Source organism: Acanthopagrus latus, chromosome 2, assembly GCF_904848185.1.
Source record: "Acanthopagrus latus isolate v.2019 chromosome 2, fAcaLat1.1, whole genome shotgun sequence".
Classification (NCBI taxonomy): domain Eukaryota; kingdom Metazoa; phylum Chordata; class Actinopteri; order Spariformes; family Sparidae; genus Acanthopagrus; species Acanthopagrus latus.
This window is the reverse complement of record NC_051040.1, coordinates 2786792-2809699: the sequence shown is the minus strand read 5'-3', so window position 1 is coordinate 2809699 and position 22908 is coordinate 2786792. Positions and strand designations below refer to the sequence as shown.

At 45.0% G+C, this 22908-nt stretch overlaps 1 protein-coding gene across 6 annotated transcripts in view; it reads left to right on the top strand.

The window, feature by feature from the left end:
- The window catches only part of slc8a2b (solute carrier family 8 member 2b), a 138376-nt gene extending 121907 nt beyond the window's left edge, over window positions 1-16469 (top strand). For all 6 annotated transcript variants that reach the window (XM_037082868.1, XM_037082880.1, XM_037082858.1 and 3 more), the window contains 7 exons: window positions 1210-1583; window positions 5770-5873; window positions 6727-6744; window positions 9864-9988; window positions 12766-12865; window positions 14283-14558; window positions 15461-16469. In XM_037082868.1, the coding sequence (XP_036938763.1) occupies window positions 1210-1583; window positions 5770-5873; window positions 6727-6744; window positions 9864-9988; window positions 12766-12865; window positions 14283-14558; window positions 15461-15837 (1374 nt within the window). In that variant the 3' untranslated portion in view covers window positions 15838-16469. The remainder of the gene's footprint in view (window positions 1-1209; window positions 1584-5769; window positions 5874-6726; window positions 6745-9863; window positions 9989-12765; window positions 12866-14282; window positions 14559-15460) is intronic.
- The last annotated feature ends 6439 nt before the right edge of the window (window positions 16470-22908 follow it).

Sequence of the window (22908 nt, the reverse complement as noted above, 5' to 3'; positions counted from 1 at the left end):
TCAACAGTCGAGCTGCATCATAAGTCAGCAGACGGACTCATCAGTCAGAGAGGTGAGACGGTGAATTACACCGACTCACAGCTCTCCATCAGAGCGTGATGCAGAGTCACCGTCTGCTGCTGCTGTGACTCACAATCACTTTGTCTTTATCAGAGCTTCAGTCTGCAGATAATTCACCAAGTAACTATGTAACAGGTGTGCAGGGACAAGAATTTTCACATCATTTGGTCGCCGCGTATCTCCAGTGTGGTGAGCGGTGATTGGCCGTACTCGTAGTGTTGCCAAGTCACGGCATGAATTTATGCCACTGTGATTGGCTTAACGACGTAAACATCACGCAGTCTGATCTGTAAAGTTTAAACCACATCTAAACTCATCCGTTTTGTTATTTTTCTTCCGATTAATGTCAGAAAATAGCGTAAAAATGTTGATCCTTGTTGATTAATTTGAGTCTTAAAGGTGCAATCTGTAAGATTTCTAGCTTAAAACGTCCCAAATTATCTAAAATAACATCAGAGTGTGTAGAAACAATGTTGGCGTTGTGTTGAAGAAATCAAAGTGTTGCTGTTGTTGTTGTACATTAAGAGGCGACACAGCGAGTAAAGCTCAGGCAGCTAACAGGACCGCTAGCTGCACAGCCAGTTAGCGGCTACAGCTAGCAGCAGTTAGCGGCAAAACCACCAAAATAATCCGTGACAGCAGGTTTAAGGAACAACTTGTATCGTCAGCGTACAAACCGAACGGTCTTCAGAGAGTTCATCTGATCACATTAATCTCAGAAGTGGCCTCCGTCTTCTGGACTCCATCCAGAAAATGTTGAAGTCTGAGCGCATCAGAGGTCTCACTGGTCCCGGAGCATTAGATTACAGTGCCAACATAATCAGATTTGGGAGCGCCCACCTGTCAGTTAGGATGCGGCGTCATGATCGGATGATAACGATCTCTTGTTCCTGGAGTCTCTGTTTATGTGCCGACTGCTGCTTTCAATATTCAGCACCGACGTCCAGACTCGAGCGTCCAGAGAGAGTTTACATCACCTCACTTTACATTCAGAGCAGAACAGGAAGGTGCAGCTCACATCAGAATCTAGTTTCACTCAGTGTTCAGGTCCGATCATCACGAACGACCTGTCTGGAAGTTTTTTATGCATTTTCATCTCCTTAAAAACAAAAACAACAAATCATCTTGTGTCTCTCTGTGCGTCTCCAGGTCGGTATCATCGACGACGACATCTTCGAGGAGGACGAGCATTTCTTCGTGCGGCTGCTGAACCTGCGTGTCGGAGACGCCGAGGGGATGTTCGAGAGCGACGAGGCGGGCGCCGCCCCCAAAGCTCGCCTGGTCGAGCCCCTGGTCGCCACGGTGACCATCCTGGACGATGACCACGCCGGAATCTTCACGTTCAGCGAGCGCATGGTGCGGGTGAGCGAGAGCGTGGGCACCATGGAGGTGACGGTGGTGCGTAACTCCGGCGCCCGCGGCACCGTCATCCTGCCGTACCACACCGAGTCCGGCACCGCCAAGGCCGGAGACGACTACGAGGACGCCAGAGGAGAGCTGGAGTTCACCAACGATCAGACAACGTGAGTCCAGCTGAACATCACAGTTTGTTTCATGACAGACTGATTTTCTCAGTAGCTCCTCCACCACACGATGTGATTTAACCTCTTCCTCCCTCAAAGCTTGAAGTTTGAGTGTGACTGTAGAAAGAGAAAGAAGCAGCAGAGAGGAGTTCCTGCTCTCGTCTCACCTCGTGTCTCCTCCTCACCTCTGTGACCTCCGTCCTCCATCACAGACTCTCCCTCGTCTCCCTCGTCACCCTCGTCTCCCTCGTCACCCTCGAGTTTCCCAGACAACAATCCTCTCCATTATTCATCAGATAGTTTAGGGGAGGCCGAGCAGTTTGTGTGCAGAGAGAGTTTCTTTGTCTCTTTGTTTGTTTGCGAGCTTGTTTCTCTTGGTGTGTGTGGAGTGTGAATGTGATGATCTTACAGCTGCAGAGAGGACAGACGCCTCTGTTAGATCGTCTTTTCCTTAACAAGTGTCTGTCCAGACGTTCTGTGGATGAAACTGCAAAGTAAAACTTGAACTTAATATCATATCTGTGGTAATGTGACCTGCTGATGTGTCTCTGTTGGCTGTTCGGTCGATCAATCCACCACTTTAGTCTTAAATTAAATATTTAAACTGTGACTGTACACTCTTATCTTGGCGTTTGGTCTGAACGGTCTGACACCTACAACAGATCAGATTCATCGTTTTCATGTTCCTGCTCTCTGACTGATCAGCAGCACTAAAGTTAATAGTCAGGCTCTAATGTATAGATAGTAGAAGAGATCAATAATCATGTCCAGTGTTCAGATTCTCAACATCAGCAAGGTTTTTATCCAACTTCTGATAAAATAGATTAATTACTTTGGCTCTGACACAGAATGTAATCTGCAAAGTAAAGAGTGAAAAGTATCATAAATATTTGGCTCCAGAATGAAGTCGAGTGGAAGAAAAAAGGAGCAGAAACAAAATGTACTGAGGTAAATAAAGTGAGTCAAAGAGGAACGAGAGGAAAGATGTCAGTGACTTCTGAAATATAAACAAACTTGTGTTATTCGTTTGTTTCAGCCTGGAGGTGAAACACGCAGGAAGTCGTTTGGTTTCAGTCGTTGATTGAGACGTTAATCTTTTACGTAACGTGACGTCAGAGGAAAATGGCGGCATGTGAATATGTTCATCATCAATCAAAGGAGAGTTTTCATTCTTAAACTGCTTGTTGCTCGACAGGAAGAAGCAGTTGTGTAGTAGCTGATTGTTTATCAGTTCTAGTTTATTTTCCACCTCACTTACAGCCACGAGCTTCCTGTTTCTGCCTCGTCTGTCCAACATCCAGGGACTCGATCCCTGATGACGCTCTGACAAGCTTCCAGATAAAGAAAATAAAGCTGTGGCTGCAGTTCCAGTCTGAGCACTTTAACTGTGTGTGTTTGTCTGGGCGGACGCTCCCTCAGTTTGACCTCAACACTTCATGTTGAATCACAGTAAAGTTCTCTGCTGGGAACCAAACCTGTTGGCTCACATCTGTCTCCCTCCATCAGTCAGTCAGTCAGTCAGAATCTGGACCAGGACCTCTGGCTGCTGGAGGTGTTCGGCTCCAGACTGCCTCCATCTCGCTGGGTTCATCATAATCAGGCTGAGGGGAAAGAAAAGTGCAATTTCCAAATAACTGTTGTTATTTTCTAAAGATCAACGTGTCACAAAGCTCGTTCTCCAGATGTAATAAAACATGTTTGTCTGGCAGAAACCAGGAGAAATGTAACAAATGTGATCATCCATAATAATCATGAATTATATCACAATCACAACATCTGTCAAAATGATCTATGTTGACAGTTAATGAATAATAATGGAAGTAACTCATTGTTGGTGGCAGAAGTCTGTGATTACATCATGTTTCTACTCAGGCAGATGAAAACCTGACATCCGGAGAAAAAACAAAACCTCTGCTCGTCTCCTCCTCTGCTCGTCTCCTCCTCTGCTCGTCTCCTCCTCCTCTGCTCGTCTCCTCCTCTGCTCGTCTCCTCCTCTGCTCGTCTCCACCTCCTCTGCTCGTCTCCTCCTCTGCTCGTCTCCTCCTCCTCTGCTCGTCTCCTCCTCCTCTGCTCGTCTCCTCCTCTGCTCGTCTCCTCCTCCTCTGCTCGTCTCCACCTCCTCTGCTCGTCTCCTCCTCCTCTGCTCGTCTCCACCTCCTCTGCTCGTCTTCACCTCCTCTGCTCGTCTCCTCCTCCTCTGCTCGTCTCCTCCTCTGCTCGTCTCCTCCTCCTCTGCTCGTCTCCACCTCTGCTCGTCTTCACCTCCTCTGCTCGTCTTCACCTCCTCTGCTCGTCTCCTCCTCCTCTGCTCGTCTCCTCCTCCTCTGCTCGTCTCCTCCTCTGCTCGTCTCCTCCTCCTCTGCTCGTCTCCACCTCCTCTGCTCGTCTCCTCCTCCTCTGCTCGTCTCCACCTCCTCTGCTCGTCTTCACCTCCTCTGCTCGTCTCCACCTCCTCTGCTCGTCTCCTCCTCCTCTGCTCGTCTCCTCCTCTGCTCGTCTCCTCCTCCTCTGCTCGTCTCCTCCTCTGCTCGTCTCCTCCTCCTCTGCTCGTCTCCTCCTCCTCTGCTCGTCTCCACCTCTGCTCGTCTTCACCTCCTCTGCTCGTCTTCACCTCCTCTGCTCGTCTTCACCTCCTCTGCTCGTCTCCACCTGTCATTTCTGTCGTTTTCACGCCACATCACTCTGCAGTCGGGGCGACGGACCATCGATCATATCTGTCTTACTCTTTTCCATCCTCTTTCATTTTTTTTTTTTACTTTCTGTCAGTCAGTTCTTCACTTCACAGCTCTTCAGCTCTTCTCTGCTTCCTCTTTTCTTCTTGACCTTCCTCCTGCTTCATACATCATTCATACCTCCCTTGTTCTTCCCTTCAGAATCCTGCTTTTATCTTTAGTACTTGACTTTTCTTACCTTTCTGTTCATCTTTCCTCTTCTCTTTCTCCCCCTCCGTGTCTGATTATCCTCGTTGAGTTGGTTTCCATAGAGACATTTCAGTCCGGCGGTCCTCGGAGACACTAACGTCACCGTCATTATCACTTCCTCGCCTCTAATACCGACCATCATTCTTCAGACCTCACAAATGGCCGACGTCATGCAGCGAAAGAGCCACTTCACTTCACTTGTGGCTCATTTTCTTCTTCTTCTGTGCTTTTACTCCAACTTTTCCTGTGGAAAGTTTCTGAGACTCTTTTCTTTGGGAGACCTCAGGTCACAGAGTTTATATCACCAGTATATTTCTTGTTTTGTCTCGTTCTCTTCAAACAGGGATATAAAGAGATTTATATGTTGTGATTTAACAAAGGAGACCTGAACACAAGACACACAGGCAAGAGGAAGATCGCAAGAGGCAGATCGCAAAACTCAAGATCAAGAACAAAATCAACAAACCTAAAGGCGAAATTGAGGAATTGGAAACAAAAGGCCAGAAACACTCAATGAACGAAGGAATGAAACGGAAAGTGAGACATGAAACACGAGGACAAAACTTCAAAATAAAACAGGAAATAACAAAGACACAAACTTGAACTGTTGAAGTGCAATGCAGCCATTTTGGATTCTGTGGTTCTGGGGCTGGAGAGGTGACAGTCGGTCCAACAGAACCTGTCATTATCCGCCTCCTTCCTCCAGATTATTCCTGTCTGGATCTTCTACTTTCAGATCTCAGACTTCTTTACTTTCCTCTTCGCTCCTGACTTATCGATCCTGCGACCTCGTGCTTCCTCCTGCTCTGATTTACACCGCAGTGGGTCCTCATCAGTGTGTGTGTGTGTGTGTGTGTGTGTGTGTGTGTGTGTGTGTGTGTGTGTGTGTGTGTGTTCACGGGCCTTGAGGTTTGCAGCACCTGCATGTCGATAACGAGGATGAACTGCGGTGAAGGCCCTGTGAGCGGGCGCTACGTTACTTATTGATGAAATGCTTTCCCTAATTTGTGTGTGTGTCAATGTCTGTGTGTGTACCTGTGTGTGTGTGTGTGTGTGTGTGTGTGTGTGTGTGTGTGTGTGTACCTGTGTGTGTGTGTGAGTGTGTGTGTGTGACTGTATTGATGTTGATGGAATGTGTTTTTTTGCAGAAATAGTCTCGAAAATATTGCTCAGTTTCTCAAAATTCTCTCTTTCCATCTTTCTTTCTGTGTGTGTGTGTGTGTGTGTGTGTGTGTGTGTGTGTGTGTGCGTGTGTGCGGTTGCAGTCAGACGTTCCAGGTGAGGATAATCGATGATGAGGAATATGAAAAGCATGAGAACTTCTACATCGTGCTGGAGGAGCCTCGCTGGCTGAAGAGAGGGATCTCAGGTGCGTATCGACAGTCTGTGGATTGATTTTGTAAAATCACTTCCTGCGGTGGTTTTTCTCTTTATTAGTTTCTCTGAGCAACAAACAATAACAGGTCATCAATATGCATCTTCCTGCGCTGCAGACACAGAACGCTGAAGTCGTGATCGCCCAGCCAGAAGTGTTCAGTGTTTTTATTGTCGTTTCCACATGACGGTTGTAGCTGTGAGACGATATTAACAGAAGGTTTTTACATGGTTAAACTCTCCAACTCATCCAGACTGCTGCACTGTTCTGAGTTCTGTTTCTGAGCTCTTTGTCTTTAGTTCTCAGCTGCGTCAGTGACCCACTTTACCCACAGGGATCAATACAGTTCCATCTTCTATTAGACACACACACACACACAAACAACTACACACACACACCGAGGGACCCATGGAGTCATCTATTACCTGTCTCGACAACAACAACAACAACACGAGTCGCTTCCTCTTGACTCTGAGATCCGCAGAGAGAGACGAGGATTCATTTAGATTTCAGAAGATTTTCCTCGACTGTCAGCCGGCTGCCGCTGTGTGTTGTTAGCAGAAACGCTGCTGTTGTCGTCGTCGCTGCCTCGCGGTGGACGTAAGATCCACGGAGATTTTGTTATTAATGTAAACAACAGAGTGATGAAGTGTGTGTTTGTGGAGCGACTTAACAAAGAGTCGTACAGTGAAGCTTCTTTAAAACGACTGAACGCAGAGTGAAGTTTGATGTGTTATTAGATGTATTATTAGATCGAGCCTTTGATCGCATCAGTGTGCTATTATTATATTATATATTTATATATGTAGTGATCTATACTGAACTCCTCCTCTGTTCTCCTTCACAGCTCTGCTGCTCAGCCAAGGTGAGTCTGATCATTCCCTCCGTGTGAAGCTGCAGATCCCAGTTTGATTTGAATCTGCAACTAATGATTATTTTATTTATGTGTGAAATCCTCCCGTCAGCTAGTTCGCCAAACAATACAAACACAGCTAATGACTCAGTCTGAGCGTAGAGTCGAAGCTTCTTATCGATTCTATTCATGAAAAAGAACAATCAACGAACAACAAAACCATCTAGCTGACAAACGAGCACGTGTACCAACCGTGGACGACTTAGTGATGACGTGTCCGGGTGATTAAGTGTGCGTCAAAATCCAACAAAAGCTTGTCTTCTGTTATTCCCACATGTCCACTAGATCATTACAGTCAACTATTGAGTCCAAAACACATTATTAACTTTACAAATCATGACAAAAAAGGGATCAACTGATGTCGAGGACGCTATTTTATGCTTTTGTCAGGCTATAAACTCCACCATTCATCAGCAGAACACCAATAAACTGCATGACGGAGGTAAACAGGATGTCTGTTGACCTCTGACCTATTGATTGACGCCTCATTTGACCAGTTAGGAGCTTCTACATCCGCCCTGAGGCCTGAAACAGCCAACGAGTGCTTTGATAGACAGGACACCCACTCCAGGTCCCGCCCCCTCTCTCCTGAGCCACTTACACGCCACCATCCGGATGAGTGACGCATCATGTAGCCAATGAGATTTAAAATCCATGATTATATAATTTAAATGGATCTTAAAGCCCAAAGCTTGGAAATGATGCCAGTTTTTGTCATTTCAAGCTATTTTCTGAACAGATTCGAACAGACGCCACCTGCAGCCGCTCGGGTTGGTTCTGTTCTGGACTGTGTCGCCTGTGCAGCCGGCTGTAATGACCTGGCTCGTGGTTCTGGCATCTCGCTCAGCCCTGCTTGGTGGGGTGATGGGTGTTCTGTCTGTTTACGTTTGGATCACGGCAGAACCGGCCTCTGTGAGTCTCTGTGCGGCAATACAACCGTTTGGAGATAGAATGCTTACAAATGAGTTGGCGCTCCACTCGGGGCTCGGCGCCGTGTGCTGATGCAGATATATCACCGTGTTCGGAGCCTCAGAAGACGACCACACGGAGTCTGCAGTGGCTGTGCTTCATCATTATAGATCATCGGAGAGTTTGACGTTATGTTATCGGAGGCTTGTGTGTGGGAGGCGAACAGAGAGCAGATGGGACTCGATTGGTTGAACGCTGAACCTCCAATATAACCAAGTGCATTATCCAAATCACAGATTCTGATTAACGTGACAAACAGCTTTATAATGAAGTACCGTGGTTCTGACCCACACACGCTGTTCTCCAGATGCTGATGATTGATGATCACGTTTGTAGCATCTGTGATTTACAAGCAGCGAGCAGAAGAAGTACCAGCCTGTCCACATCAGAAAAAATAACACCATTTAAGTGTGAAAGCAGCTTATTGTGTCCCATATTTACGCCTCTTGTTGGCCTCTAGTGGCGGCCGTTATTATTACAGCAGCAAAGGAGGAAGTCAGGCAAAGTAAAGACAGGTGTGATGTTAAACTTATTTTGACCCAAACCACATGTTTCTCTAAACATAAAGTAGATTTTACTGGATGAATCTGAGCAAACTGTGACTGCAGGATGAAGGGCTGGTACGTCTGTCGCTTTATGATGCGAGGATGTGTTGAGAGAGGCTGAAGTGAGCACTGAACCTGGTCCTCTGTGTCCTCTCAGCTTGTGAATAATCTGAATATACAGAAGGAAAACTGTTCAAACAGCAACAGCTGAGCGCCGTATCCAAGAGAAGCCTGCCAGGATGCTTCATCTCTGCTTCAGCGCCAAGAAGAAGAAGAAGAAGAAGAAGAAGAAGAAGAAGAAGAAGGCTAAATTATTGATTGTCCGTGTGTGCGCAGGTCACAGATATCTAGTGGTGAAAGAAATACCACTGCAGAAACAGTAAGAGTCCTGCTTTTAAATCCATGTTTGAGGAAAAGAGATTCTGAGCAAAAACACAAAGTTTTCCAAAGCGTTTTCAAGCAAATCCAAGAGGGATTTTAATAGAAGAACGAGTTTTCTCTCACCACACAGACTTCATCCATCACATGTTGAAGTCTTTTAAAAGCTCTCGATGACACAAAACGACCTGAAGTCACTCGACTGTGGCAGCAGCAGCTCGTCCTCCGCTGAAAACCTGGAAGATGTTTGTTTTTGTGTTCACGGCTTTGTGTGTCTGTGCGTCCTCCTCCCCTCTCACAGCAGACAGTAAAACACTCTCACTGCTAATTCCTTCTTATTCTGAATTGCTGGTTGTTCTCTCTCAAACACTGACTGAACGCTCGGGAAGGAAGAGACTCACAAGTGGATCGATATTATCAAGAGGGACACGAGGAGAAGCTTAGAGAGAAGTGTTGGTTTCCTCTTCTGTCTCTTACAGACAGAAGAAGAAGAAGAAGAAGAATGAGCCGCACGTTTTGGACTCCAGCACCAAATAATAATAATCGTCTAATATAAACCCCAAAGTGCTGTTTTCACTGCAGAGTGAACCTGCGTGATGCTCCTGAGAACAACATTCTCGCCTCCCTGCTGTCTTCTCGCTCTTTAAGGCCACAGCTTGTTTACGTCGTCGCCTCCTCACACGTTCACCTGCAGCAGAACTGTTCCGCCTCAGTTCAGCAGCGAAGCCCACCGAGCGCTGACGGTGTGGGAGAAACTTTCCTCCCTCGTTCGTCTCTGAAGATCCACCGCTCTAATCTTTCTGTCGCTGTGTTGTTGTTTTTCTGCTTCCTCCTGCACACACACACACACACACACACACATCGTCCATCTGTCATCTTCTCGTGTCCCTCTCCCACGCTGTGTGAGAACACACACACTCACACACACACACTCACACACACACACACACACACTGATGCGTTGATGCACACAGGTGATGAAGCGCAGCTCGAAATAAAATGCTGACTCATGATCTATTACTGACGGCGGCAGAACTGGAAATATCTGTGACATTTTAGATTCTCTCCACACTCGCTGCTGGTCTCCTCATTATTTCCTTCACTTCTCCCTCTCTCCTTCTCTCCTTCTTTCCTTCTCTCCTTCTCTCCTTCTTCCTCCCTCCTCCCTTCTTCTCACAGAGGGTGCGGAGGGGCAGATGAGCTCTGAGGAGGAGGAGGCTCGCAGGATAGCTGAGATGGGGAAGCCCATTCTGGGAGAGCACAGCCGGCTGGAGGTCGTCATCGAGGAGTCGTATGAGTTCAAGGTGCACAACTCGTTTATTTAACGCTTCAGACTGCGTCATTCTGGAAAAGGTGGAAAACCTGTAACTTATAACAAATATAACGACTGGATGTTTATCACAAATGTTTCCAACGATGTTCAGACAGAGAAATCCATCATTTTTCTGAAGGTAACTGCGTTTCATTTGGTCACCTGTCGCTTTAGTCAGAGAGTCTGAAACTAAACGTGAATAAATCTTCACCATGTTGTCGTGTTGTTTGACAGCTTCCATGATCACATGATGATCAGCGTGCAGACAGCAGGAGGGAGGAGGATGCTAACTTACTCAGATCTGGATGCAGTGATGCTGCTGCGCTTTACTTCTTCCACTTTTATCTCGCAGCCGCTTCAGACAAAAAAAATAAACATTTTCCTGAGACGTCTGGAAATCTGTTGGAAAAACCTCAAACTGCGAACAACTTAAATTATTACTCCATTATGAATTTTTGATTCACTGTGAGTTTAATATTTGTTAAACTTTAAAAGCCCAGAAAAAGCAATTTAAAAATCTATCTGCCTCACAACCAGGAAGTAAACCTGGAGAACGAACAATTCTCATAACTCTCATCGTCTTTTTACATTTGGCATCTCGGTTTTTATAAATTAATGACAGAAATAGTCGACGGCGGGCTTCATACCAACAGCCTCCATCCGATGAGTCAGACTAATGATCTATTGACGCTATCCCACCGTCTCAAGGTTTATTACTTAATCAGATCATTTTATTGCAGCCGGAGAATAAATCTAGAGATAAATCTATCATCTCCTGACGCAGCAGAGTAGCAGAGCTAAATGTGAGACTTCATGTGCACAGTGTGAAACTGTAAACCCGTCTGAGGGATACAGAACATTTCTCTCCCGAAGCCCAAAAGCCACACCAGGAATGCGGATGCTTGATAGTTGGATGCGTTTCTGTTCTGTGTTATATAATCCACTTTCACACTAGTGAACCGGGGTCATAACTCTGTCCGCGGGCCGGGCTAACATGGGTTTTGAATTATTGAAAATGCACGAGTTGCCCTCGATACGGCAGCGAGCTCGAGGCGAGCAGAAATTCAAACTGTCATGGCGGACAAGAGCTGCTGCAGGTCTGCACCTCGGGCTCGGTTCCATCTGTGCGTGAGGAGCAAAGCGAGAGGAAGCGGGACGCGAGGACGGACAAATATTTGAGCTGTGTATCCGCCGACACCCGTCGCCTGCCCCTCCAAACATTATGAACATCTCAGTTCACTAAATAAGAAGGTTACGCTGCCATCTGTTCGAGTCACTCCTCAGAAAACTAGAATAACGGATTCCTAATTGAGGAAAAGTTTCAGTTCCTCACATGTGGTCGACTTCCTGTGAACTAGATCATACACAGTGTTGGGAGAAGCAGTTTTTTACACATCAGCCTGTGTGAAACAGCACGAATGACTGAATCCGTTCTTACCGTCACAAAGAGGCACAGTTTTGACTCCAGAATGAGAAGCTGAAGCAAAAAAAAGTGTGACGTGTGTAATGATTTTCAGCCAGTTTATAATCGGCAGCGTGGATCGAACTCATTACAAACAACATCAACACAACAGATGAACGAGAGTCCGTCACTCTCAACACATTGACACTGAAATGCAATATTCTCATCCAAGGACGAGAGTTGTAAGTTTTTCCTTCCGTGCAGCTGAAGACAAACATGTTTTTATTATTTCTGTAGAGACCCTGTCTCGCAGCTTTATCGTACCGGAATGATCGCGGGCTTGTCGACGGATGGGAAATCAAATCCTCTGCAAATAAAGCAGAAGATCAGGCGGGCTGCAGAGAGCAGGTGGAGCAGGAGGCTACTTACACTGCCAGCTTGGTCTATTATTAAATCTATTGTGTTGTTTGGCAGCTGCCTGATTCTCCTCCATAATCACAATATAGTTCACGGTGTTGCGAACACAAAGAGTCTGACACGTGTAACGTACATCGTTGACTCTCCCAGGTGAACGTGAAGCAGGTGATGAATCTGCATCAGGTGTGACACGACAAGAAGACGAGGCAGCAGAACAACAGGATCAATTATCTCCTGCAGAGAAAATGTTCCGCTTTCTGTTTGTTCCCAGCGAGTTGCCGTACTGCACCTTTAATGCTTCCTCTGCGAAGGTGACTTATTAATTTGTTGAGACGACACACTGAAGTTACCGTTCTGTGTCGATAACAATCAGTTCTGTAGCGTCTAGGTGTGAAAATCTTGTGATCTACCTGCAGAAAAAGGTTTTATACCTCAGTCTGGACGACCTCGTCCACTCGGTCCTGATGACAGACGCTCTGTCCTTCGTCTGACTCTCTCCTGTGAGTTTTATCGACAGGTGATCAAATAAAATGCGCCGATACTTTAACAAAACTACAGATTTCTCTGGTTTTGGAGTAAACAGCTCGACACCATATCAGACATTCACTACACGGTGAATATCATGCCGACACTCCTAAACACCTGCATTGACTCATTGACCCGTTTCTGACGTCATTATGACATCAGACCACACCTGACTTGACCTCCACCCTCACTGTGATCTCAGCTACACACCTGTGAAGTTTCATCACTGCATCTTTCACCGCTGTGACGCTATCGAGCTCACAAAACGTCTCATTTTTAACCGAAGAAAATAAAAACATTGGAGGCTCCCGATTCCAGACAGACGGTGTCTGACGAGCTCCATCCCACCTGGGCGACTCCGTCTACCTGTCCTCTGTGCTCTAATTGGTCACTAATGAAGTGTGATCTGTGCTTCTGATTGGCAGAGCACCGTCGACAAGCTCATTAAGAAGACCAACCTGGCGCTGGTGATCGGGACGCACTCCTGGAGGGAACAGTTTGTGGAGGCGGTCACTGTCAGCGCAGGTGAGCTGTGTGTGTGTGTGTGTGTGTGTGTGTGTGTGTGTGTAGACATGTTAATGATTAACTTTGACGAATCACTTATAAAGGGTCAGTTCACCCCAAAATACAAAATCCAAACGTCTCCTCGTCTCCTGCAGTGTAATTTATCCGTCTGGATTGTTTTAGTTTGAGTTGCTGAGGGGGAAAATACTCTGCGAACTCCAGGAGCCTGGAGCAGGAAACCAGGCGCTCTGCAGGCAGACGTAACGATGATTCATTCCCAGTTGTGTCGTCCCGTTCTGCAGCACGACCGCATGATAATCACCGCGGTGCCTGATTAGATCTGAAACGAGGCCTTAAACTCTCCTTGCAGTGCAGGCTGACATACTTTGCAGGATTGTTGTTTGTGCCGTGTAAACTGTGGTTTCCACTCATTTATATGGAAGTTGTTAACTTGTATTGAACCAGGTCTCTGCAGGCTCTTGGTTCACACTCAACATCAGCTCTCCTAATTAAAATACAAAAAAAACAGCTTTTGAAGATGAGAACATGGAGCAGATGAGGATAAATGTGTGGATTTACTCTGAGAGGTGGAGGAGCAGAGAGGTTTCCTGCCTCCGTCACTTCTCTCAGACGTTCACGGTTCATTACTGAAGGGTTTTTTTGGAGGAAACACAAAGTAAAGGTTGTTCCAGGAATACTGAGACGCTGCTCGAGCTTTGTTTTCAGTCAATATCAACCGAAAAGTCTCAGGTATTAATGTTGTGATCCCTCCACCTCTGAAACCGAGCTCACGCCTGAATGTACAGAATATAAACTGGTAACTAACGACCACAGATTATGACTCGCTGAAGGGAAACAAACAATCTGAGCTCATGAAGCGGTTCACATTCAGCCCTTCAGTTTTTGTCCTCATGTTGACTCAGCTTTACAAACCGCTCAGCTTGTGTAACTTAATCAATCAACATGAGAATCACATGTTGCAGAATTAGACAATATCAATTATCACCAAGATCCAGTTCAAGCGGTCCGACATTGTGGTCCAGATTTGTTATTCTGGGTCGCCATCTAGTGGACAAAACATTTCACTACAGGCAGAAGTGAGCAGCTGATTATTCACAGATTAACAGGTTCAGTTCTGAATATATGAAACTGTGTCAGTGTCTGCAGAATCAACTCTCTGGTACCAGCTGTGGTTTCCTGCTCCCTCTTCATCCTGACAGCATATTGACTCACTCGCTAGAGGAAACAGATAAATTAAGATAAAATAAGATGATCCTTTATTAGGGAGAAATGAGTATAAAGTAAAGTAACAATAATTGAGAGCATCAATTAAAAACAACACAAAATATAGAACAAGATCAGTAAAAAAAAAAAAAAAAAAAAAAAGGCAGGTGAAACAATATAAACAACATAAATGAGCCTGTTTCTCTCTCCTCAGGTGACGGCGATGATGACGAGGAGGGTCGCGAGGAGCGCCTTCCATCCTGTTACGACTACGTCATGCATTTCCTCACCGTGTTCTGGAAGGTTCTGTTCGCCTGCGTCCCGCCCACAGAGTACTGGAACGGCTGGGCCTGTTTCCTGGTCTCCATCAGCGTCATCGGCCTCCTCACCGCCGTCATCGGAGATCTGGCGTCACACTTCGGCTGCACCGTGAGGCTGCGGGACACCGTGACCGCCGTGGTGTTCGTGGCTCTGGGAACTTCTATTCCAGGTCAGGGAAGTGTTTTTGTGTTTTTGTGTTTTTGTGTTTTTGTGTTTTTGTGTCTCCACATATTTATTTTCTGTTCATCTGTTCTGCCTATTTGTGTTTCCATTGCGTCCTCCAGGTGAGTCAAATCCTGATAATCCTGATAATCACAAATCCAAACTTTCAATAATCCAGTTTAAGTATTTAAGAGAATAAATCACACAACAAATGTGACATTTACTTATATTCTTACTTCAAAAGTCTGTGAGCCAGAACAAACCCGAGGATACAGACTGGAACCTGCTTATCCACATATTCAGAATCTATTCATCCAGATTTAGATCAACATTTATCTGGTTATCAACACTTGTGAGGGTGTGATGGAGGGAACCTCAAACAGAAGTGGATCTACCTGTTGTTCCACCTGCCACAGTATCACTGCATCACAGTTTCCTGCAAACGTGAGACTGTCAGTCTTCTCCGCATCTGACTGCATGTCTGAAATATGAAAAAGAATGAGCAGAGTCACGACATCAAACCATCACGAGACAACAGACGCGTTTCCAGAGCCGCAAACCTGAGAGAGACGAAGGCTGCCGGCGTCTCTCAGGTTGTGATACCTTTGTGTCGATGTCGTCGTTCTTTGTCTCTGTGATACTTTTGTGTCTCATATTAATTTTTTTGCCTCTATTCTAGTCGTATGATTGACAAAGAAATGTTAACGGTCACTCTGAAGAGATGCTCCGGCCTCCTGACAGCTTGTTGTGCCAAGGTGTTTTGTTTCGTCTGCTCATGTCTGTGACTGAATTCGGCCGATTGAAGACTGAATCTGTCCCGACTGTGCAGCTTCCTCTGGTTGTGTGAAGATGATTCACTCGTTTTCTCTCTCTCTCTCTCTCTCTCTCTCTCTCTTTGTCTCATCCCAGACACTTTTGCCAGTAAAGTCGCCGCCATGCAGGACCAGCATGCCGATGCGTCCGTTGGTAACGTGACCGGCAGCAACGCCGTGAACGTGTTCCTGGGGATCGGCGTGGCGTGGTCGGTGGCCGCCATCTACTGGAGAATTAAAGGACAGGAGTTCAAGGTGGACCCGGGCTCGCTGGCCTTCTCCGTCACACTCTTCACCATCTTCGCTTTCATCTGCATGGCCGTGCTGCTGTTCAGACGCCGGCCCTCCATCGGCGGAGAGCTCGGCGGCCCGAGGGTCCCCCGCATCCTCACCACCCTGCTGTTCCTGGGCCTGTGGTTCCTCTACATCCTCTTCTCCAGCCTGGAGGCCTACTGCCACATCACCGGCTTTTAAAACAGGAGTTGACGAAAGCTGTGGAAGAATACTGCGCAGCAACACACACATGTACTTTAACATTCGACCCACAGTTTGACACGAAACAAGATTCATCTTTTCAAGCGTCCGCTGCAGCCTGGAGGTGTCCTGGTCTTCGATGCAGCGATGTTAACAATACTTCAGATACATGTTAACACACACACACACATACACACACAGTTTATATGTACGCATGTGGAAACAGACCATAAACACACACAGTCACAGGCATGATGAAGGGCAAGAGGAAGTGTTTGTGAGGGGCGAGAAAACGTGAACACGAAAGGTTTATTTCAGCAGAGTTAGCGGAGAGAAGACGGAGAGAGGAAGAAAGTGATCGAGAAGTTGTTATCTCATTTGGAAAGAGGGTCAGGTGCACCGCTGGAGTTGATTGAAAGTCGGGTGGGTTGGGATTTGATTGGAGGAGCTGTCCTGTGACATCAGATCCACTGACGGAGAGGAGGATGCAACAGAAACCTGTGCACGCCGGACAAAACGATCCCAGGAACATCTTTGTTTGTCCCTGCCACCTTCTCCTCCGGCACAGCTTCATGTTCCTTCACAACGAGGTGGAGCGCTGCGTGAAAAAAAAAAAAAAAGAGTGGAATGTTTACAATAACAATCACATTAAGCTTGTTTACTCCAGGAGGTTCTCATCCAGTGGTGACGCTTGTCTGATACACTGTATGGAAGGCTGTTCTCCACACGCGCTGTAAATAGTTCAGATCCACTGTACATAGAGTGAAGTGTTTTCAGGAGGGTGAAAAACACACGATCCCCACAGAAAGTCAGTTCACTGCAGTCAGACAGAAAAGCTTCAGTGTTTTACAAATTCAGGCAAAAGACTGGAACAGATTCCCAAATATTAGAAAAGTGACGACTAAAGTCTCAGCTGACCAAACAAATGAACGACCGGCGGGCGAAATAAAAGAGGAGAGAAGATTTTAAAGAGCCATATCTCCCCAGAATCCTACGTTCCGGTGCAACCCCTCTGACAGAGCTTTGTATATCACCCTGAGGGATCATTCCTGCATGTATAGCCAGAAACATCTACACATAAACCACATATAAACTATGTTAAAGGGAAAATCCACCTGTAAATTACATCCATAAACTGCATTTGTGCGTCTGCTCAGTGAACTCAGCCGGTTCTGGATGTTAAATCTTCCTGCGTACAGCAGACGGGACGCAGGAGACGCGTTTGATCCAGCGGAGGAACAAAAAAAAAGGACATTTTCCTCCTCAGAAGGACCAAATGTGTGCTCACATCGAAGCACGAGGACTGAGATCTGAGTGACAGTCAGTCATAGCTGTGTCATTGTGGGTAGTGACAGACTAATCCATTACTGTGGCATGTATCCTGACAGAGTAATCCATTACTGTGGCATGTATCCTGACAGAGTAATCCATTACTGTGGCATGTATCCTGACAGAGTAATCCATTACTGTTAGTGACAGCAGCAGCAGCGCGGTCAGACAAACATGCATGGACGGTTTGAAGGAGGCTTTTTACAGTGTTAGTTCACTTTCAACGTTAACAAGACGTACTGCGTTTTGATCAGGACACACAAGATCTTAATCTGCACATTAGTTAGGATGCAGGATGCTCGTCTAATCTGAACCACGCCGACGCTTCAAGACAGCAGCCGTACAATGCCTTAAGAACAAAGTCTCAAGTAAAAATCTAGTATTGAAGCTTTCAGCTGTACAAACTGTGCAGGCTACACTTTATCTGACGTAACTAAAACATACTGTGCTGTGTTTTTTTCTTTATTCTGTAGTTAAACAAACTGTTAGTGTGCAATAGGAGGAAACTATGAGCTGTCTGCGGTTCTGCTGTAACACTGGATCCTCGTGGAGTTTCTGTCCAGTGGGAAGAGATCGCTGTAATCTGTTCCCGCCCGATCGTCTGTGCTTCGAGCACAATAAAAGCACCAGACTTGCTGAAAAAAATGACTTCCCATTTTAACGGAAAGTCTGCACATTGTTTCAAACAACTACAAGGTCTATGTTGTCCAGGCGGTGTTTACAGTCTGCAGGCCAGCAGCTGACAGTGCTGGGCTCTGCAGACAGCTGACAGGAACTCTGTAGAGGAGCAGCAGCGTCATTATCGGGTGGAATCACAGTCACAGTACCAGAGTTTCATAGTTTCATAGTGTCGTAGCATCGGTCGTTCTCAGTGGAAAACGCTTTAGAAAACTCTGCCCTTCACGGCATGTATGTTTCGCTCAGTATTGCATGGCAGAGTTGGAACATGGAGTAAAATGTTCACAAGCTACTGAAACTACTAAACCAAAACTAGAGCGCTGCAGACCAGCGGAGACGTCAAGCCGCAGCAGACGACCTCCGACTGGCTGTGACGTTTACACACCGACGCTTCAGGTTCACGACTCCAACACTGAGGAAGTCGTGAAGCTGAGAAGTCAGTGTGCAACAGCATAGTATGATGATAAAGTTAAAGGGACAGTCTGCAGCCAAATGCAAAATAAAAAACAACATTTTCCTCTGTGGTGCTGTTTGTCGATTGTTGTGGTGCGAGTTCTGGAGCGATCAGCTGTTCAGACGTCTGCCTTCACTATATCATACTGGAGCCGGATGTCAATAATACATTTGAACAACTCAGCAACAACATCTTTCCAAAAAACCCTGTCCTGGTTACTCAAGATGATCCACAGACGTTTATTAAATGACATCAGCATGTTTTAGTAATTTAAAAGAACGTTTGTTTCCTTCGTCTATGTTGAGCTTCTGTCTTCACCAGTTTCATGTAGGAACGAGGGACGTCGTGATAAACTAGCAGTAACAATAACCATGATATCTAAAAGTTAAATATTGATATCATGTTAAAAATACACACGTGATGTCAGTCTTCACTTTGTCAGAGCAGGTAGCAGTAATTCAGGTTAACACCGGTTGCCACCCGCCATTAAAACATTAAAATGAATTAAGTGTAATTGATTTTGTTCACTTTTGCACAGATATGAGACAAAACTCACAATGAATTGAATGCTAAAGATAAAATTATATTTTTATCACAATCATACTGTTATCATGACTTCTTCAGGCCATATGAAAATGATGTGATATGTGATATGGAAACTTAGGCCTGGTAGGAACTATTTTCTTTCTACCCAACAACTACATCACCTCCATGGACACTGAGCTCGTCAGCGTCACAGCTCATTAATGCCTCCGTGAGTGGATGCAGGTTCTCCATCTGCACCGTGACACGTGTGGCAGGTGTAGTTCACTACGTAGAAAGTGGCTCCTACATGCTCACAACAAGGTCTGTGGATTATCTTATCCTGGGTCTCACTGACAGACGAATCTACAGCTGATATCCCCAAAACTCAACAACTCACATCACAACAGTACGAGTGGGTAAATAACACTGCAGGTGAAGGATGTGTGTTTTTGTTTTGGGGTGAACTGTTCACTTCACATCGAGCTTAGAAGCATCAGGAGTCCAGCATCGATTGATTTATGATCACAGTCCACGTTAATAATATTCACTGCCTAATATCAGTCACATTAATATAATATATCTGTGAGGACATTGTACTCTGATAAGTGCTACACAAGTGGAATTTGTTCTCAACATGATACTATCAGATAGATTGGATGAGTTTACCCCTCTCTATACTTTGTAAACTTTCTAAAAATCGATTTTGTATCTTTTCCTTGCAGATATATCCGAGGTAGATTTTTTTGTACTTCTAAACGATGTTTAGAATCGTATCAGTAGAGTTGGTAGTTGTAGATTAAATTTAGTGGATTAGATTTTGATATATTTCCACAGTGAGGACGCTCCCCGTCAGCGTAGTGTGTCATAACCCAACAGAACCACCATCTGATTTACTGAAGCACGTCGGCGTCTGCTGACTCGTTTGTTGTCTGTGTTACTTATGTATATTTCCTCTCATAAGATGATTTATTTAGATATTTATTTATTTACAAGAAGATTATTTATCTATGGATAAGCTGTGCCGCAGGTCCCTGAGGCGAGCAGCGAGGAGTTTAGTTCAAGGAGTTTGGTTTCAATGTGCAATACAGAACAGAAAAGAAGCAAAACACCTCTGACACCATCTTTTTTCTGCTCCAGTGTTTGTTGTAACCCTCTGCCAACGTACATTTCTTCATCCGGTTTCTATTGAAGGAGGAGTTTTTGAGTGTAAGTAGCATGTTTACATGATGAAACAGTGATGAACATTGCCAGTATAATTGTCAGTCTTGGGTCGTGTTGAGCTCATGTGTGGATATGAACGGTGGCTGTGAGGCAGGTCGGTGGTGTGTGAGGTTAAAACAGGAGTTTAACTGTTGAGTCGACTCACTACAGCACCAGGTGGGACCAAGATTACACATCACACACACACAAACACACACACAGGTCTACTGAACTCTTGTGTAATCTCTGACTGGGTGAAAAAAAAACGATCAGCACCAGCGGGTACCGGATGGATCAGCTCGGATTGTGTACCCAGCATGCCCAGCGTCGTTCCAGCAGATGTGGCCCAGATGTGGCTCGGCGCCCGCGAACAGAACTGTCTACAATGTCCGGACAATGTTCCATGTTTCCATGAACTTCTGTACTAACTGTCTGGCTTCGGCCTTTGCTGTTCTGTAGCTAGATGTGATGCCTCCCCCATCCAGCCTCCCCTCCTCACCCTCCCCTCCCCCCCGTGTGTGTCCGTGTTTGCCTCCCCTCCGTGTTCCTCTGCAGATGCATGATGAATCCCCGTGTACACGTGTTAGCAGCATGGTCTACTGTGATGGACGCCATATTTTATCAGGTTGATTCCCCACAGTTTCGAAAAAAAATCCCAAACATCAGAGGCTCTCTGTGAAATAAAATAAGCAAGTGGCTCACACAGACACAACCACGACTACACACTGATACACTGAAGACACACACACACACACACACACACACACAGCATTCATGGATTCAGTGTGTGCTGCTTATTTGTTTAGTTATCCTCAGAAGCTGTGAAAAGAGAGCGCGCTCTGTTGTGTCACGTCTGCAACGAGCTACATCCCAGCTCATCCTTTTGTTTGTTGGTGTACGATATTTCTGTGTCTGTGTAAGTGTTCTTCTTCTTCTTCTTCATCTTCTTCTTCTTCATCTTCTTCTTCTTCTTCTTCTTCTTCTTCTTCTTCTTCTTCTTCTTCTTCTTCTTCTTCTTCTTCTTCTTCTTCTTCTTCATCTTCTTGCTCTTCTTCTTCTTCTTCTTCTTCTTCTTCTTCTTCTTCTTCTTCTTCTTCTTCTTCTTCTTCTTCTCCTCCTCCCATTAGCTGCCTCCCAGGTCTTGCTCTTCAGTGTGTCTCTCTGTGAAGTTTTGTTCCTGTGATGATGAAAATGTCTCTCTCTGCCTGAAACCTTTGTAGGGAATTAAAACGACTGAGTTACTACAATATCTTGTGATAGACATATACATTTATTCAATACTGTAATAAATTATTAACTGAAGATGATATTTAAGTTTTTTTATGAAATGCAGAAAAAGAAATCTTAGAAAAAAAAAATCCAACTTGTTTTTGAGAAAACGGCATGAGGTGTAATGTGTTACTGGAAGAAAATGAAGGTCTTTGATCAAGTGAAGTTGACCTTATTGGAATATAGTTTATTTATTTTCAAGGAGAAACGTGTCTGAGTCGTTATTTTATCTCTGATGTGCAAACAGCAGTTGAACCCAACATGGACGGAGTGTGAGACAACAGGCCACTGAGGCATTTTGCAGGTAAATAAGAACTCTGCAGTCTAAGACGCAGTGTGCATGAAAGAGAATGAACTTTCTGAAGAAGTAAAATCATCATCCTGGTAGCTCAGCACACGTCCCATGAACAGAGGCCCTGTCCGTGCTGCAGCAGCCCAGGGTTTGAGTCCAACCGGGGGCACTTTGCTGCATGTTGCTCCCTCTCTCATCCCGTTTACTGTCAATGAAGTTATAAAGGCCAAAAAAATATATGAAAAATAAAAAGCACATTAGACTCACTGCTGGTTACTACGAATGAGCAGGAGTTCGATCCAAAGTAAAAACAAAGATCAGGACATCATTCTTCTGCCTGTCAGTGGGATATTTTAAAGGTCCCGTGTGTTGGATAATACAATTAATGATTATGTTTTCAATAGTATATAATCACCCACAACTAATAATTGTTGTATATTTCATTATTTTCGTATGAGGCCTTTATATCTGTAGAGGGAGCAGGGCCTCCATTTGTACATTTCTCTGTTTCATCATGTGGTTGATGCATTCTAGCAAAACAATTTCTGAAAACCATCTAGAACAATATAGTTCAAATTTGCACAAGACTACAGTGTAAGTTGTTGTAAAAATGTCTCCATATTTAGCAAGTGATGAACAATCACTGGAATCAGTTCTGAATAGTGAGGATTTGCAGTTTCTTGTGTGAAATGTTGGTTTTATCTGGAAACATTACACCTCCTGGGAACTCTGAGTTACACAGAAAAATGTGTACATGTTTACTGGGTACTATTAAACTTATACATTCACAAATGAATCAGAAATAATCATGAAACCATCATCTTGAATTAGTTTGTGGTCGTCACATTTAGAAACAACAAGTCCGCATTCCTCAGTCATAAAAATGCAGGAGTGATACTGATTATCTGTATTAATGTATAATCTCGCCCTGTACTATCCAGTCCAGCAGTGTATTCATATGATGAGTGTTTACTGCCCTTCAGAGATCAATGACTGTTTCAGCTTGATCAATCACACTGTGCATCAGAAGGATTTACTGTAAGTGACAGTTTAGTTGAAGGTTGTGCGTTACAATTACTGATTGCAGTAAAAACACAATATGATGCTACACTGAAGACTTTTTTGTGGGGATCCACCACATGGAGCAGAGATTCATACTATTTAATAACAAATGGTACAGTCATACCTACGAGTATATTTTTATGAGTATCTGGTTTATTCTTATTGGAGAATGGGATGTTAATGTTTTGATCTTTGGACACCAGAAAAATATTTAAATTTAATTTCACCTCATTTTTGTTATTAACTCTTTTAGTGAAAATGT